The sequence below is a fragment of the Mesocricetus auratus genome, unplaced genomic scaffold (genome assembly GCF_017639785.1).
Source record: "Mesocricetus auratus isolate SY011 unplaced genomic scaffold, BCM_Maur_2.0 Super-Scaffold_15014, whole genome shotgun sequence".
Classification (NCBI taxonomy): Eukaryota; Metazoa; Chordata; class Mammalia; order Rodentia; family Cricetidae; genus Mesocricetus; species Mesocricetus auratus.
Genome location: NW_024429186.1, coordinates 45,421,263 through 45,435,587, shown reverse-complemented (window position 1 = coordinate 45,435,587; position 14,325 = coordinate 45,421,263). Strand labels below are relative to the sequence as shown.

Genomic DNA, 14,325 nt, shown 5'->3' with positions numbered 1-14,325 from the left:
TGTTTGCCTGTTGTGAGAGTGTCAGATCCTCTGGGACTGGAGTTACAGACAGCTGAGCACTGCATGTGGGTGCTGGAAATTGAACCCAGATCCTCTGAAAGAGCAGTCAGTATTCTTAGCCATCTCTCCAGTCACAATGGTTTTTCTTTCTTTCTTTCTTTCTTTCTTTCTTTCTTTCTTTCTTTCTTTCTTTCTTTCTTTCTTTCTTTCTTTCTTTTTTGTTGTTGTTGTTGTTTCTTAAGAGACAGGTCTTATGTGTTGCCCAGGCTGGAAAGACAGGCACACAGTGCCATGCACAGCTGTAGAGCTCATACTTAGAGTCACAGTGTGCAGTAGGAATGGCTAGAGATTATGCATCTGCCTGTTACTAGTCAGATCCATGTTACTGAAAAGCATGCTCCGTCTTCTTGTGTGTGCTCTAGTTTAAACTTAAAAATTACTTGTAATGCCTAATGAGTACAAGACATTCTACTAGGTGCTAGGAGATGTTTCTTTTTTTCCTTTTTTTTTTTAACTGCTCTAACCATGCTAAGCATGAATTATTGATCAGAGAAGTGTCTAACTTCATGCTTGGCTCCAGTGCTTAATAAATGCTGCATTTCTGTGGCATCCTGACATTTATTTATTTATTTGTATTTATTTATGTATTTTATGTGTATGGGTGTTTTGTGTGCATGTTTGTCTGTACCCCAGAAGAGGACTTTGGATACCCTAGGGCTACATTCATAGATGGTTGTGAGGTACCTGGAATTGAATCAGGACCCCTGGAAAAGCAGCCTGTGCTCTTAACTATTGAGCCATCTCTCTAGTCCATTTCTGTGGCATTTTGCAAGTGGAGCTAGGAATGTATAAAGTCATTTAAAGACTGTTTATTTAAACATAACTATGTAAAATGTGTTTAAGCATTAGGAACTGAAAATGTACATAGTAATGTAAAAACTTTTATGTTTCCTAGGTGGGAGATTTTGCTATTTTTATAGTATTGTTAGCATTTTTTTTGCATTCATAGGGACTCTCGAAGTCTACCACAGTTTTACAAGATGAGGATCATATGTTGCAAATATATGGGAAGCCAGTTTATCAGGGCCATCGCAGCACTCTTAAAAAAGGACCGTATCTCAGATTCACTTCTCCATCTCCAAAGGCCAAACCACAGAGACCAAAAGTAATAGAGCTAGTAAAAGGTGAGGAAGCTCCTTTGTTGTTTACTGTGTTATTTACAGGATACACTTGATACATAACAGTGCTTTCTATTTGTCAGTTGTGCATACAGCTCAAGGAGACAGCAGAGAGACAGTGACGTCAGCGCCTGCGCTAGTGACGCATGTTTGTGGGAGTGTCTGTGGTTTCGTCACCAGACATCCTTAGCCAGCAAAGATGGTTGATTTCTTGCTGGCTTTTAACTAAATAAGAATATCTTCATTTATTACTATGTGTTTTGACTCATGTCACCCATTTCATTGGCATATTTGATGTGACTTAGTTACACATTGACTGTTAATTTTGGTTATATTTTTAAGTGTCTCACCTTACATCTTAGATGTTAGTAAGCGTTACTAACAGTGGATTTAAGGTATGTTCCCCCAGATCTGGCTGGGTTTTTTTTTTTTTCTTTTTTTTTTCTTTTAAGATTTACTTTTGTTTTTATTTATGTATGTGTGTGGTGTGCTCACAGAAGCCAGTAGAGGGCGCCAGATCCCCCGGAACCGGAACTCCAGGTGGTTGGTTGGCTTGTGAGCCACCCAATGTGTGTGCTGGGAACAGAATTCAGGCTCTCTGGAAGAGCAGCAATCTCTCCACACACACACACACACACCATTTATTTATTTATTTTTGCTTGTTTATTATTGTTTATTTTCCCAAGAGAAAGGGGTTTTGTGTGTGTGTGTGTATCCCTGGCTGTCCTGGAACTCTTAAAGATCCTCCTGCCTCTGTCTCCCAGCCGCTGGATTAAAGGAGTGCACCACCACTCCAGTTCAGTTTATTTTTTTTAAGATAGGGCTCTTGATATTGTAGCCCTGACTGTTCTCAAACTTAGCCTTCCTGCCTCAGCCTCCTGGGGCTGGACCACTATTCCTGACAAACTTACAAGATTTTGACGATTTAGAATGTTTATATAGATCTATATAATGGAGATAGAAAAATATACAATGCCATTAACTTCTGTAAGGTTTAAATAAGTATAGAATTAAATGAACTATATATAATTTCAAAGGATAAAGGCTGGTTATTCAAAATTTTGTAATGAGAGAATGGGGGAAATCCTATTCTTTTTTTTTTTTTTTTTTTTTTTACAATTTTACGAGACAGGGTTTCTCTGTATTGTTTTCGAGGCTGTCGGTCCAGCCTGGCCTCGAACTCACAGAGATCCGCCTGCCTCTGCCTCCCGAGTGCTGGGATTAAAGGCGTGCGCCACCACCGCCCGGCGGGAAATCCTATTCTTTAAAAAAAAGGTCATTAGCTTTCTTGTATTGTGGAGGAATATTGTTCACAATCTTTAGTCAACTTTTTAAAAGTTACTGTGTTATGTTACAGTAGCTCCCTATACAATTGTATCAGGAACAGGCAAACTGGTCTGCAGCGGGGCTGCCAGGTTTTTGTTTGAAGTCAATTTTTATTTGAGCGTAACCATGCTCGTGTGTAATCCATGGCAGCTTTCGTGTTACATCACCAGAGATGAATTGTTGCAAATGAGATTACACAGCCGTGAGACCAAAGTCATTCCTATCTGGCCATTTCATAAGTTTGCCAGCCTCTGGTCTATATATTATTTCTACATGAGAGACTATAAACTAATTAAATTGAATGAAATCTTGTTGAAAAAGAGTTGTATTTCTAGTGGCTGGCTAATAGATACTTGTCATGTTTTTAAATGTCTGCTGCTGATGGTCATTACAGGTACTAAAGTCAAGTCAATAAGAACACAAACCGACTTTTATGCAACAAAACCTGTGAAAATGGATTCTAAAACACAACATCCCATCACCGCAGTACCTCTTGGTGACCAGCAGTATTTGTTCAGCCCAAGCAGAGAAATGCCCACTGTTTCAGGTACCCTGGAAGGTCATCTAATTCCAATGGCAATTCTTCTAGGTAAGAAATGACAAACATACAGCAGCAGAGAATGGGGAAGGGGTTCATTGCTTATGATCAGTAGCAGAAGTTATAAGTTGGCACTAACAGGTAGCTACCTACTTTATGTTTAGGAGGAGCCTCAGGATGACAGCGGTCTCTTAAACAATGAATGCTCTCAGGGTATTTTCTTGGTGTATTTCTGTAGATAACATGATTGACATGTCGTTGACATGCATAATAATTCAAGTAGTCAAGCGTGTTTTAAAATTGTGTTAAGAGAGATACTTTAAAGTACTTTTATGTACTTTTGAGCCAGGCTGTCATAAGTAAAGCTGGGTGGTCATATATTCTAGGTGAATAGTTGGTTATTTCCTTATATGATGCCTTTATGAGTCTGTCTATTAAAACTTAGACAGATAAGCAGGTGTGACATCCCATACCTTCACTCAATAACAAAAGGCATGAAAACTACATGTCTGTGGGTGCTGGGAATAGAACCCACCAGATCTCTGTAAAGCAGCAAGTGCTCTTAACCACTGAGCCATCTCTTCAACCCTAAATACATTTTAAAAAAAGATTTGTATTTTTGTGTGTTTGTGTGTGTGCCTGTATGAGTTTATGGACACAGTGTGTGTGCAGAGACCAGTGAAGGCCAGAAGGCATTCAGTCTCCCTGGAACTGGAGTTATATAAGTATGTAGTAGTTATAAGCCATCTGATGTGGGTGCTTAGGACTTGAACACTGGTCTTCTATAAGAGCAGCAAGTACTCTGATCTTCTCTTTAGCACATACATACATACATACATACATGCATACATACATACGTACATACATACATAGTTGTTTTTAACACCAGAGATACTTTTATGAGTTAATTTGCCAACTTGGTAACCTATACCTGTTCAAATAGACCTTTTTTCCAGTGTACATTTTTGCCTCCTTTGTCAAATTTAAGTGAGTATAGCCACTTTATTTCTGGGTCCTCTCTTCTATTCCACTACTCTACCTGTCTATTTTTATGCCAGGACCAGGCTGTCTCTGTCACCATGGCTCTCTAGTATAATTTGAGATTGGGTATTGTAATATCTCCACAGAGTGCTTACTTTATAGGATCCCTTTTTGATTCATGGTCTTTTGTAGTTACAGATGAGATCTTCTATTGCCTTTTCTAAACTTGTGAAATATGACATTAGAATTTGGGTAGATATTGAATTAAATCTGAAAATGAATTTTGGTAGTATAGTCATTTCACAATATTAATGGAATGTCTTTCTATTTTCTAGTGTCTTCTATGACTTCCTTTTTTAATATCTGAAAGCTTTTGTTGTAGAGGCCTTTCACTTCTTTGGTTAGATATATTCAAATCTAAACACATGTTTTGGAGTTATTTATTTTTTTGGTTTTTACGAGACAGGGTTTCTCTGTATTGTTTTGGGGGCTGTCGGTCCAGCCCAGCTTTGAACTCACAGAGATCCGCCTGCCTCTGCCTCCCGAGTGCTGGGATAAAGGCGTGTGCCACCACCGCCTGGCAAAGTTTTGGAGTTATTTTGAGTGAAATATTTTCCCTGATTTCTTTCTCTGAGAGTACACTGTTAGTATAAATGAAGGCTACATTTTATTTATTTATTTTTTTGAAGCAGGGTCTCACACTAATCCATACTGTCTTTGAATTCACTATGTAGCCTGTGCTGGCCTTGAACTTATAGCAGACCTCCTGCCTTGGCCATCTAAATGCTGGGATTATGGTCTCAGGGCTTTGGATCTAACTGCGTCAGCAAGAGAGTGAAGACAAGAAAAACACACAGACGACATATAGAAAAGCTGGGGTGCAGTGGGCTGGACTCTGATGAATGATGAAGCCTTTACACCCAGGAAGCTCGTTGTTTAGTTCATACAGCTGAACTGAATGAGAGGCTGGGGTTATCGAATGCTGCTGAACATGCTGCAGATAAACAAGGAGACAGGTGTAGTTAATCCTGATTGACTGCTTCAGTCTCTGTAGGGGAGGAACACCCAGGAGCCATGGGAGGAGAGGGCTGGGGTGCACAGTTTCTCCACACTATCTACGTTTGCGTTTGGAGGAGGACGGCAGTCTTGCCATTCCCTAAGCCCAGCCAGTGCAGGGCTTTGCCATTTTCTCATGGGGCTGAGGCTGTGAGGTCCTTGGAGTGACCGTGCCCATGTCAACAGCTCACATCCACTCAGGACTTCCTCTGGGCCACGATGCCTGGCTCCTTCAACTTTACTTCGTGTTAAGAGAAGCTTTTTCCTTGCCAGCCGCTTTGGTTTATCCCCCCGCCAGTCGCCTGGGCTCTGCCGCGTTGTAGTCCCCAAATAACACACAAGACACTGTATTAATTATGAAGCTGTTGGCCTTGCTTGTTTCTTACTGGCTGGCTCTGACTTAAGTAATTACCCCATAATTGTTAATCTAAGTATTTCTCTTACCGGAGAATAGTTCCGGGCTTCCTCCCCCATGGCGGTTACATGTCGACTTCTTGTGTTTCTCCTTCCCAGAGTCCTCCTGGACTCCTAGTCCCACCTATCTAGATTCCTATTGGCTCAACAGTGCTTTATTGACAAATAACAGGCAAATAACAGGACATCCCCAACAACTTCGCAATGTAAAAAACACGTAGGATTTCTGAAATGAAAGCTGGCACTATGGAGCATCTTCTACATGCAGATAGTAACCTTTATTTTAAGATTAAGATAGTGATTGAAGTGGGAACTACATGCAAATCACTAATTGCTGGCGACCATTAGCAGGGACGTCTGAGCACATGTGACGACAGGGTGACAGAGGTGATGGAGAGAGGTGCTTGGGAGACACTGCTTTCCTTTTGTGTGCAAGAGCGGTCGCAAAGGTCCAGGCATTACATTTTTCCTTTTATCTTAGAAATAGTTCTTAATCTCTACCTGACTTTTCACAGGACAAACCCAAAGCAATAGTGATTCCGCACCACCTGCTGGAGTAATGGTAAGCAGGCCACACCCTGTAACTGTGACGACTTCCATCCCTCCATCATGTCGAAAAGTAGAAGCTGGAGTCAAGAAACCTAATGTAGCAGTTGTAGAAATGAAATCAGAGAAGAAGGATCCCCCTCAGCTCTCTGTACAGGTATGCCAGGGTGCACAAGCAGACCCTGTTACAGCCAAAGTAACAAACTTAAGCCATTAGTACCTAACATCGATGACACAACTTTATGAAGAGTTTGCTTTCATTAATATTCTTCCTTTATTACTGCAAACCTGTGACGCCTCTATCCTTGTTCTGCAGCTCCTCTTCTGAGTCAGTGATCCATATCTAAAGGGATGGTTGACAGTGTACTATAGTTAGCTTTTAAAAAGAATTACTGTGCCTGGAATGGTGGTACATACCTGTAGTCCAAGCCTGGGAGGCAGCCATAGGAGAATTGCCACAGGTTCAAGGCCAGTCTGCTCTACCTAGCTAGTTTCTAGCTAGCTAGTCAGAGGTTTAAACAGGGAGTCACTGCCTCAATAATAAACAAGCAAATAAAAAAACTAAAATATACCAAAGCAAAGCATACAATAAAAGAAACAATAGGGTGTGACTAATATAATCAATACTTCATATTTTATCCAATCATAAGCCGCAAATGAAAGTTGAAAGAACTCATATTTATACATAAAAACTATTCAGATTAACTCTTCTTCCCAATTTAATGTGAAATTTTAGTGAAATGCCAATTTTTAAAAATACAAGATTTTGTTTCCTTAAACCTGAACTTTAGGATAACTTTGATATCCGAAAGAATAAAGGTTTTAGGAAAATAGTTTTGTTATGAGTCGGGCATGGTGGCTTATTTGAGCCAATATCTGAGAGGTAGAGGCTGAGACATCAGGAGTTCAAGATCATCCTCAACTGCAGAGCAAGTCAAGGCCAAACAGCATAGGTTACTAGACCAGCATAGGTTACTAGACCAGCATAGTGGGATTTCAGAATTAGCTTTGCTATTTAAAAAGCATACAGAACATGGTAGAGACTTGTTATGTTATGAGAGTAGGATTCATATAAGTGAAATAATGTATGTTGTATGTAGCTTACTGACATAAGAAAAAATTAGTTTTAGACTCCAAATTATTACTATATAGCAAATGAGCTCTAAATTGGGCAGTCTAAATTATAAAATAAAAAAATCATAAAAATTTGAAGATAATTTCATTGATTTTTTTATTAAAACTGAAGGAAATTCTGGATATTGGATTGCAGATATAATGGGGAAGAGAGATTTGAACTTAAAATCTAAAGGTTTTATATGTTAAAGATATTTAACTAAAAAGGGCAATAGTTACAGTGAGACCATATGAAAGGAAGATTCTTGTGAAGAATTTATTTTTAAATACAAAGTTATAAGAAAACATAGATCTAAATCCAGGTGTCGTCCAATCCATGAATGAGAATCTACAAGAGGGTTAAGTACAGTTTAATAACAAGGAAATTAAATGCAAGTTTTGCTTGTAGCTAAGATAATGAAAATTAAAATAATGACAATATACTCCCATTTAATTATTGCTATTGCAAAACTGCTAATTTTAGTTGAGGATGGATAAAACATAGAATTATGTTTTTAATGACATAAACAGATTGGATAGTGTTTTGCCAGTAACTATAAAGACTATTGAATATCCATGCACTATAGCTCAAAAAGTTCAAAATCTGTCTAACATGATGCAGTACTTCAGAGTGTGGGAAGGAAACACTGCATGTATGAAGATACTGGAGTTTATTTTGTTGTTGTGATCTGTGTGTAACTGGGAAAAAATGGCAATAATAAGTGTGATTAAATAATTAAGGGATATATGATCCTAGAAATGTTATGCAGTTATTTAAAATATAAAGTCTATAAAGAAACAGATAAGGTATTTATGACCTAATAGCAATGAAAAAACAATCAGAACTGAGAACACTTATCTTGCTTACATGGGCAGTAAACAGAAAGAATATAGATTGTAGAAATGAATTTATCTTAAGATACAATTCTGTGTTTTTCTTTTTACATATTTTTTATAATGTGTTTTCATAATTCAGAGTATCAGTCACAGTAACAATTTAAAGGACATGGTTTGGTGTCTGTTTTGACAGTTACTTAAGTCCTCGTGGTAAACAGAAAGCCCGATATTCTGTTCTGTTGTAGATGTTGCCTAATGTGGATATTGATAGCATTTCATACAGCAGTGTTGACGGGGTTTCCCTTCCTCCAAGTCCCAAAGAAGCCTCTCTTCCTCCATTGCACACCTGGATCCAGGTAAGTCTCAGGGTTCTTTTATATTGTTAACTGTTACTCCATGTGCAGCTCTTATCATATAGTATGTTATGGTGGGTATGGTGGCCCACACTGTTGAGCCTAGCACTGGGGAGACAAAAGACAGACAGATCTCTGTGACTTTAAGGCTAGCCTAGTCTATGTACTGAGCTCCAGCCAGAGCTACATAGTTCATAATATCTAACAATAATTTAGGCTTATGACAAAGTTGAAATGAGTGTCAAATTGTTTACAGATTTCTAAAGAAAGTTCGTTTGAGATCTTCATAAATATTCAGAATATGAGAATTCTTAGTATAATATAATAAGACAGCGAAGAATTTCTGTCTTTGGTAATATTTGATTTATATGAAAATTGTAAATTAGAATAATTTTATACATTTACTTATTGTATGTGTGTACACATACATGTACATGTCACAGCACACATGTGGAAGTTGGAGGACAGCTAGTAGAGTCTGTTTTCTCCTTCCATTATGTGTGGGTTTTGGGGATCAGACTCAGGTCATCAGACTAGGCCACAGCTGCCTTTACCCATCTAGAATTTGAATTTGAATAGTGACAAGTAGTGTTTATATTTTGAGATGTTAAACTTCTTACCACATTGTTGACATGCAGAAATATACATTTTTCTTATATTAATTTGCTTCTGAATAAATGATATTATGACTTTTATTAAAGCAAAATAGCAGTGTAACTTATCTCTGGCTTAATCTACTTTAGCAGATTTATCATTGAGTTTATAGTTTTTAAGAAATATCAAAAGTTGTTGGGTGTGATGGCAGAAGCAGGCAGATCTCTGTGAGTAAACATTATATAAGAGTTGCATGGTGAGACCTGTTTCAAAACACACACACACACACACACACACACACACACACACACACACACACAAATTCCCACTAGAAACAAATCCAAAAAACCAGATAGGCACAGTAGTACACACTTTCAACCCCAGCGTATGCGGTAGACACAAACAGGAAGATCTCAGTGATTTTGAGGTCACCTTGGTTTGTTCAGCCAAGGCTAAGACAGCCAGTATGACACAGTGAGACCCTCTTTAAAGGGGGAAAAACAAAACTAAAAAATCTTTTTATGATAGCTGGGTGGTCGTGGCACACATCTTTAATCCCAGCACTTGGTAAGCAGAGGCAGAGGCAGGAGGATCTCTGTGAGTTTGAGGCCAGCCTGGTCTACAAAGCGAGTTCCAGGATAGCCAAGACACAGAGAAACCCTGTCTCGGAAAAAAATAAAATCTTTCATGATTATGAGCACTATAATAAAATTAAATGGAATTTATACCTAATCTAACTAACTTTTTGTAAGTAATTTTGTTTTTCTCAGAAGTTATTGGAACATGTATGATAACAAATAATACATTTTGGAGTTTGTATAATTCTACTCTTGGCAAGAAACTGTTGGGGTTTTTGGTAACTAGATTTTATATAGCAAGGCCCAAATAAGTAACTTGAAGATAATTTTATTAAAAAAATTAAAGATTTTATTTGTTCATTTAAAAAATTTATGTATATGTGCACCTGTGTGAGGTTTTATATGCATCAAGTCCATGCAGGTGCCCTTAGAGGCCAGAAGGCATTAGATCCCCTGAAACTGGAGTTGTAGGCAAGTGTGAGCTGCCTGATATGGGTGCTGGGAACCAACTCCAAGGGCTTTTAGGCACTGAGTCATCTTCCTATTTCTTTTTTAATTTAAATTACGTTTTTATTTTTGGTGTGTGTGTGTGTGTGTGTGTGTGTGTGTGTGTGTGTGTGTACACACTTATATAGCTACACATGTAAGAACTTTCTTCAGCCTGTTGATAGTTGCTTTAAAGTTTGCACTGGAGTCTGGCGCAGTGGGTAAGAGTGCTTGTGGCTAAGCCTGGGGACCTGAGTTTGATCCCCAAGACCCACTTGATGGAAGGAGAAAACTGACTCCTGTAATTATCCTTTGACCCCTCCATATGACAGCTTTGGTGTCCTCATGGACACACACAAATTTAAATAAACAAATGTAAATTTTTAAAAACATTTTTGTTTGCCTTTTGAGACAGGGTCTCACACTTGTAGCCCAGACAGACTATCTTAGAACTCATTAAATAGTCCCAACTTACTATGGCCTCCAGATAATTTTTAAAAATATTTTTTATTGAAAATAATTTTCTGTAATTCTTGAAATGATGAGATAATGGATTGAGGACTAACTTGGATTTTGTTTACTAATTAAATAAGTTCTGAGTAGAATATTAAAATAATAGGGATATGTGAAGATTATAATATGTGTAAAAATCTGATAAATTTTATATATTTTTAAATTGAAGGCAATAAAACTTTGTAATATTTCTTTAGATTCCAGAATTTATGAAGGTGGATGAAGAAGAGGCAAAGCTTCCAGGAACTAATTTTGATGAAGTAATTGATGTTATTCAGGTAACAAAGCTTAGAGACACAGGAAGTCATTTTCCTACAGATATTTTTCCAGGTGGTTGAATGTGTTCTATCACAACTATGTTGCAGCACCTTGAGAAATATGTCTTTACTTTGATCTAAATAGACTTTAACTTTTAAATATGCTTATTAAATAGTCTAAAATCCAAGGAATACCCTATATGGATGTCAAAGTTATGAAAATAATAAAATAGGAAAGATTAAAAAAAGTAAAATACATGAAAAAGGAGACACAGGGTTAAGAATACTTTAGTATTATTAGTAACTCATTTAAAATTAATAAGTTATTTAGCATTAGTAATAAGTCATTCACATTTCCTTGACTTTCAAACCAAGACTGACTTTGTTAATGACAACTGAGGGGCTGGAGGTATGGCTCAGCACTGAAGAGCATTTGTTGCTCTTGCAGAGGAACTGAGTTCAGTTCTCAGCACCCAACATGGTGACTCACAACTGCCTACAACTCCAGTTGTAAAGAGTCCAGCTCCTTCTTCTGACCTCTGCTGGCTCCTGCATACACGTAGTACACATACTTAAACTCAGGCACATATCCATACACATAAAATAAATACATATTTTAAAATAAAATCTTACTTTAGAATATACATGGGTATGCATTGTATTTATGTACCCAATATATGTTTTCTTATATGAATGCTGCACAGGTGTTTTGAAGCTAGGAATCTTATTTGTCTTTATATTCCTAATGTCTAGCATGTTGTTGCTGTCTAATTGAATTTTTTTTTCCAATGTACAAGTGGAAGAAGGGGTTATAGAATTAACAGTGGATTTGGGGTTGAACAACAAGGGTTTTCTTGTACACTAGCTCTTTCTCTCACTACCTGAGGATTTTATTCCTCAATAGGATATTGATGAACTGTGATATTTAAAGAGAATGAACATTTTTCTTTTTGGATTGTTTTTATTTGTAAACTGTGCTCATCTTTACAACACTTTTTTATAGTGACTCCCTCACTGTTCTGGGCAAACTTTCTGGACGCCAAACCCTAAACAAAGTAACCCTGGTAATAATTATTCACCATTCATATTTTATTTTCCATGAATTCTCCAATGATGTTATGATTTTTTCTTTTTCTTTTTTTTATTTAAATTAGAAACAAGCTTGTTTTAAATGTCAATACCAGTTCCCTCTCCCTCCTTTCCTCCCCTGCCCCTCACTGGCCCCCTATCCCATCTCCTTTCTGCTCCCCAGGGAGGGTGAAGCCTTCCACGGGGGATTTTCAAAGTCTGTCATATCATTTGGAGCAGGTCCTAGACCCTCCCCCATGTGTCTAGGCTGAGAGAGTATCCTTCTCTGTGGAATGGGCTCCCAAAGTCCATTAGAGTACTAGGGATAAATACTGATTCACTGATAGAGGCCCCATAGATTAACTAGACCTCCAGACTGACATCCACATTCAGGGGGTCTTGAACAGTCCTATGCTGGTTTTCCAGCTATCAGTCTGGTCGGCTTGTTCAGGTCAGCTATCTCTGTGGGTTTCACCAGCCTGTTCTTGACCCCTGTGCTCATTACTCCTCCCTCTCTGCAACTGAATTCCAGGAGTTCAGCTCAGTGTTTAGTTGTGGGTGTCTGCTTATGCTTCCATCAGCTACTGGATGAAGGCTCTAGGATGGCAGATAAGGTAGTCATCAATCTCATTATTGGAGAAGGGCATTTAAGGTAGCTTCTCGACTATTGTTTAGGTTGCTAGTTGGGGGTCAACCTTGTAGATCTCTGGATATTTCCCTAGTGCCAGATTTCTCTTTAAACCTATAATGGTTCCATCTATTATGGTATCTCTTTTTTTGTTCTCCTCTGTTCTTCCCCTAACTCCATCTTCTTGCTCTGTCATGTCCTCTTCTCCCCTCCTCTTCTCCCCTTCTCTTTCTCCTAACACCCTCTCCCCTCCTCCCATGCTCCCAATTAGCTCAGGAGATCTTTCCCTTTCCCCTTCTCTGGGGGACCATGTATGTCTCTTTTAGGGTTCTCCTTGTTTCCTAGCTTCTCTGGGGGCTTTGGGGGTGTAGATTGTAGGCTGGTAATTCTTTATTATCTAAAATCCGTATATGAGTGAGTACATACCATGTTTGTCTTTTTGTGACTGCGTTACCTCACTCAGGATGGTTTCCTTCGAATTTCAAGATTCCATTTTTTTTTTCTGCTGAGTAGTACTCCATTGTGTAAATGTACCACATTTTCTCCATCCATTCTTCAGTTGAGGGACATCTAGGTTGCTTCCAGGTTCTGGCTTTTATTAATAATGCTGTTATGAACATGGTTGAACAGATGTCTTTGTTGTATGAATGTGCATCTTTGGGTATATGCCTAAGAGTGGAATTGCTGGATCTTATGGTAGACTGATTCCCATTTTCCTGAGGAACTGCCAAACTGATTTCCAGTACTCGAGAATGAACATTTTTAAGATGCTTATTTAATTATAGATAAAATTTTATCTGTGATTTGGGTCAATATGATTTATGAAAGAGAAAATGGACAGGGTGGCAAGGTTGACCATGAGTTGATAGTTGTTGAAGTTGGGGACCAAATACATGTGATTAATATTATTTATATATAGCATGTAGTAACTAGGTATTGTTTTATTAATTTTAAAAGTTATGACATTTTTCATAATGAAAAGTTAAAAAAATCACAGAAATCAGTTTGGGATGTGCATGACAATGAAAGTACTGTGTAAGATGAACTGTATATTTAAATGTAAATGTCAGGTTCTAATAGAATGAAGAGATATTTGGGAGTATCACTTTTATGATAATCAAGTTCATAAATTTCTGGATATTTCATAATGTTTAATGCTAGAATCCCTATGTTTTCTAGCTATTTGACTATATAGAATGAACATTGAATTTTATTTTTTATGTTGTGTGTGTGTGGTAGTGTGGAATCAAACCCAGGATCTTATACATGGTAGGCAACTGTTCTACCACTGAACTACACCCAGAACTTAAACACTGAGTTTAAAAAAGATAAACTGTGTAAGTGCATTTTCTCCAGTGTCATGTATGATTGATGTCTGTGTTGTGATAAGTGTAGTGTTTATGCTATATTTAATGTCTTATCACCTAAATAGACAGGTTATTGGCTGGTTTGTAAATGTTGGTTAATTCAAACAGCCGAGTTCTTTGCCTAAGCTTGGCACTGAGCACATGCTGACCGGATACGTGGATATAATAGTTTTGTTTTTGTGATGTTGCCAGGAAGAGGACCAGCGTGATGAAATTCCTGAAGGCTCTGCACCAGTGCTGGAGTTTAACCGAAGTGTTAAGGTCGTTCCTACAGAGTATAATGGCCCTTCATTTCCTCCAGTAGTTTCTAATTTTCATCACACTGCTGATATTTTGGATAAAGTAATTGAGAGAAAAGAAACATTGGAAAATAGTTTAATCCAGTGGTAAGTTTCGAATCCTTATTGGCATGTATAGAATCAGAATAGCAGATATAAATGGCTTCGAGGAGTATTCAGTAAGAGGGAAAGATATTGTACACCGTAAACGTAG

General features: G+C 37.9%; 1 protein-coding gene across 3 annotated transcripts in view; it reads left to right on the top strand.

Annotated features, from left to right (window-relative positions):
* The window catches only part of Kiaa0586 (KIAA0586 ortholog), a 96,274-nt gene that overhangs the window by 33,319 nt on the left and 48,630 nt on the right, over positions 1-14,325 (top strand). For all 3 annotated transcript variants that reach the window (XR_005876287.1, XM_040742963.1, XM_040742962.1), the window contains exons 14-19: positions 1,010-1,184; positions 2,899-3,093; positions 6,009-6,196; positions 8,235-8,345; positions 10,711-10,791; positions 14,026-14,219. Coding sequence is in view for 2 of the 3 variants with exons in the window: in XM_040742963.1 (XP_040598897.1) it covers positions 1,010-1,184; positions 2,899-3,093; positions 6,009-6,196; positions 8,235-8,345; positions 10,711-10,791; positions 14,026-14,219 (944 nt within the window). In the remaining variant the exon portion in view is untranslated. The remainder of the gene's footprint in view (positions 1-1,009; positions 1,185-2,898; positions 3,094-6,008; positions 6,197-8,234; positions 8,346-10,710; positions 10,792-14,025; positions 14,220-14,325) is intronic.